Source organism: Pundamilia nyererei, unplaced genomic scaffold, assembly GCF_000239375.1.
Source record: "Pundamilia nyererei isolate P.nyererei 1_Seehausen unplaced genomic scaffold, PunNye1.0 scaffold00139, whole genome shotgun sequence".
Taxonomy (NCBI): Eukaryota; Metazoa; Chordata; class Actinopteri; order Cichliformes; family Cichlidae; genus Pundamilia; species Pundamilia nyererei.
In genome coordinates this window covers 1-1,596 of record NW_005187540.1, presented here as the reverse complement: position 1 = coordinate 1,596, position 1,596 = coordinate 1, and the positions used below count along the sequence as shown (strand labels likewise).

The 1,596-nt window shown below is 46.9% G+C and overlaps 1 protein-coding gene across 2 annotated transcripts in view; it reads right to left on the bottom strand.

The window, feature by feature from the left end:
* gon4lb (gon-4 like b) overlaps positions 1-1,395 on the bottom strand; it is a 27,246-nt gene extending 25,851 nt beyond the window's left edge. For both annotated transcript variants that reach the window (XM_013913612.1, XM_013913613.1), the window contains exons 1-2: positions 1,184-1,395; positions 236-377 (exon numbers count right to left, since the gene is read on the bottom strand). In XM_013913612.1, coding sequence (XP_013769066.1) covers positions 236-377; positions 1,184-1,207 — 166 coding nt within the window. In that variant the 5' untranslated portion in view covers positions 1,208-1,395. The remainder of the gene's footprint in view (positions 1-235; positions 378-1,183) is intronic.
* Between the last annotated feature and the right edge of the window lie 201 nt (positions 1,396-1,596).

Genomic DNA, 1,596 nt, shown 5'->3' with positions numbered 1-1,596 from the left:
TGCAGGGTCAGAAGGATTATCTATGTGCAGGTTAAAATTATCATATTATATTTTGAGTGTATGTTTGTTAAAAATTCTGAGAATTCCTTGATAAAAGCAGCGCTGGTCTGTAAACTGTGACAGATAAAAGTGGAGGGCTGCTGAAAACAATAGCATGGAATTCAAAAGTGGTAAAATGATCAACCCTGGTGAATTCATCCTTCCTTTTAAACACCATTAGATATAATGACATCACCTGAGACAGGTGTGGCATCCTCTTCTTGTGTGTCAGTGGGATGTCCTGTCTGCAGCTGCCTGTCCATCCCTCTGTTTGTCCTCAAACATTTGACCTCCAGAAGACAGACATCTTCCTCAGCGATACGCCGCATCGCCATCGTCTGAAACACAGAGAGCAATGAGACCGTTACTGATTGAGATCAACAAAATCATCAATATGGGAACTCCACCTTCAGCTGCTGATACATTCTTTAATCTGAATGAAGGTTTAAACTCTGATGTTCTTCACACCCAGCTTATGTCCTATTGATCAATCAGAGATGTTTATCATTTTATAAAATCTGAGCATAAAGGCTTAAACTTAACGCCAGCTTATGATGAAACAGATGATCACTGAACAGCTGGAGTCAGCTGGCAGACGAATAGTTGCTGATAAACAGAGGGTTAGGTTAGGGTCCCTCTAGCAAGATTTACCTAATAAAGTATCCAAACTAAACCATTTACAGCTAGATGTGAAAATAAAACAGTGTGTTAAAGTAAGTAAGTGAAAAGACTAAATAACCAAGCTCAAGCTCAGCATTCAGGTTACAGTTCGGTGCTTCTCCGGGAACGGTGTGACCACTGTGACCGATGAGGTCGTCGACGTTACGGCGAGCCGGGGCTCCAGCGCTGTGCTAACTCAGGGACCGCAGAGTTCCAGCATCAGCACGGGACCTACCGGGAGCTTCACGGTGTTATGGTGGATCCACACAGAGCCGATTAAAGCTCAAGCTCAAACTGCTCAGCAAACATAAACATGTTGGTGTTTGTGTGTGTGTGAGAGAGAAAGCTAATGTTAGCTTAGTTCGCACACTGAGCAGGCGCAGTATGGTTTGTTTAGCGCGTATTGCTCCAAGATCAATAAATAAAACGGGACCCATTGCCCAGGAGACAGAACCGATCACACCGACGGAAGGAAAGGACTCACCGTCAGGCTGAAACCCACAGCCATCTTTTACGCTCTCATCTTCCGATGTTTGCTCCGTTAGCCTGTTAGCTTAGCTTCTGTTCCGCCAACATCAATACCACTTCCGGGGCGAGACCTTGACTGGGGCTTTGGAGCGACAGAGGAGCGAAAGCACCACATCAGCCAGTAGCGGTTTTTGATACGGGCGACACGGGCGGTTGCCCGGGGCGGCATCACGGGCATCGGCAAAAAAAAAAAAAAATAAAAAATTGCTCGTACTCATGCTGCCCCGACATCAGCCAGCGCACATTGGGAATGGCATATACCGATCGGTTTTCTATCGCCCATTTGCTGGGAGTAAGGACGCCCTCCGTTTGCGAGGTGCGCCTGCTGCTTGCGGCACAGGGAGGAGAGGACGGGGCGGCGACGGATTC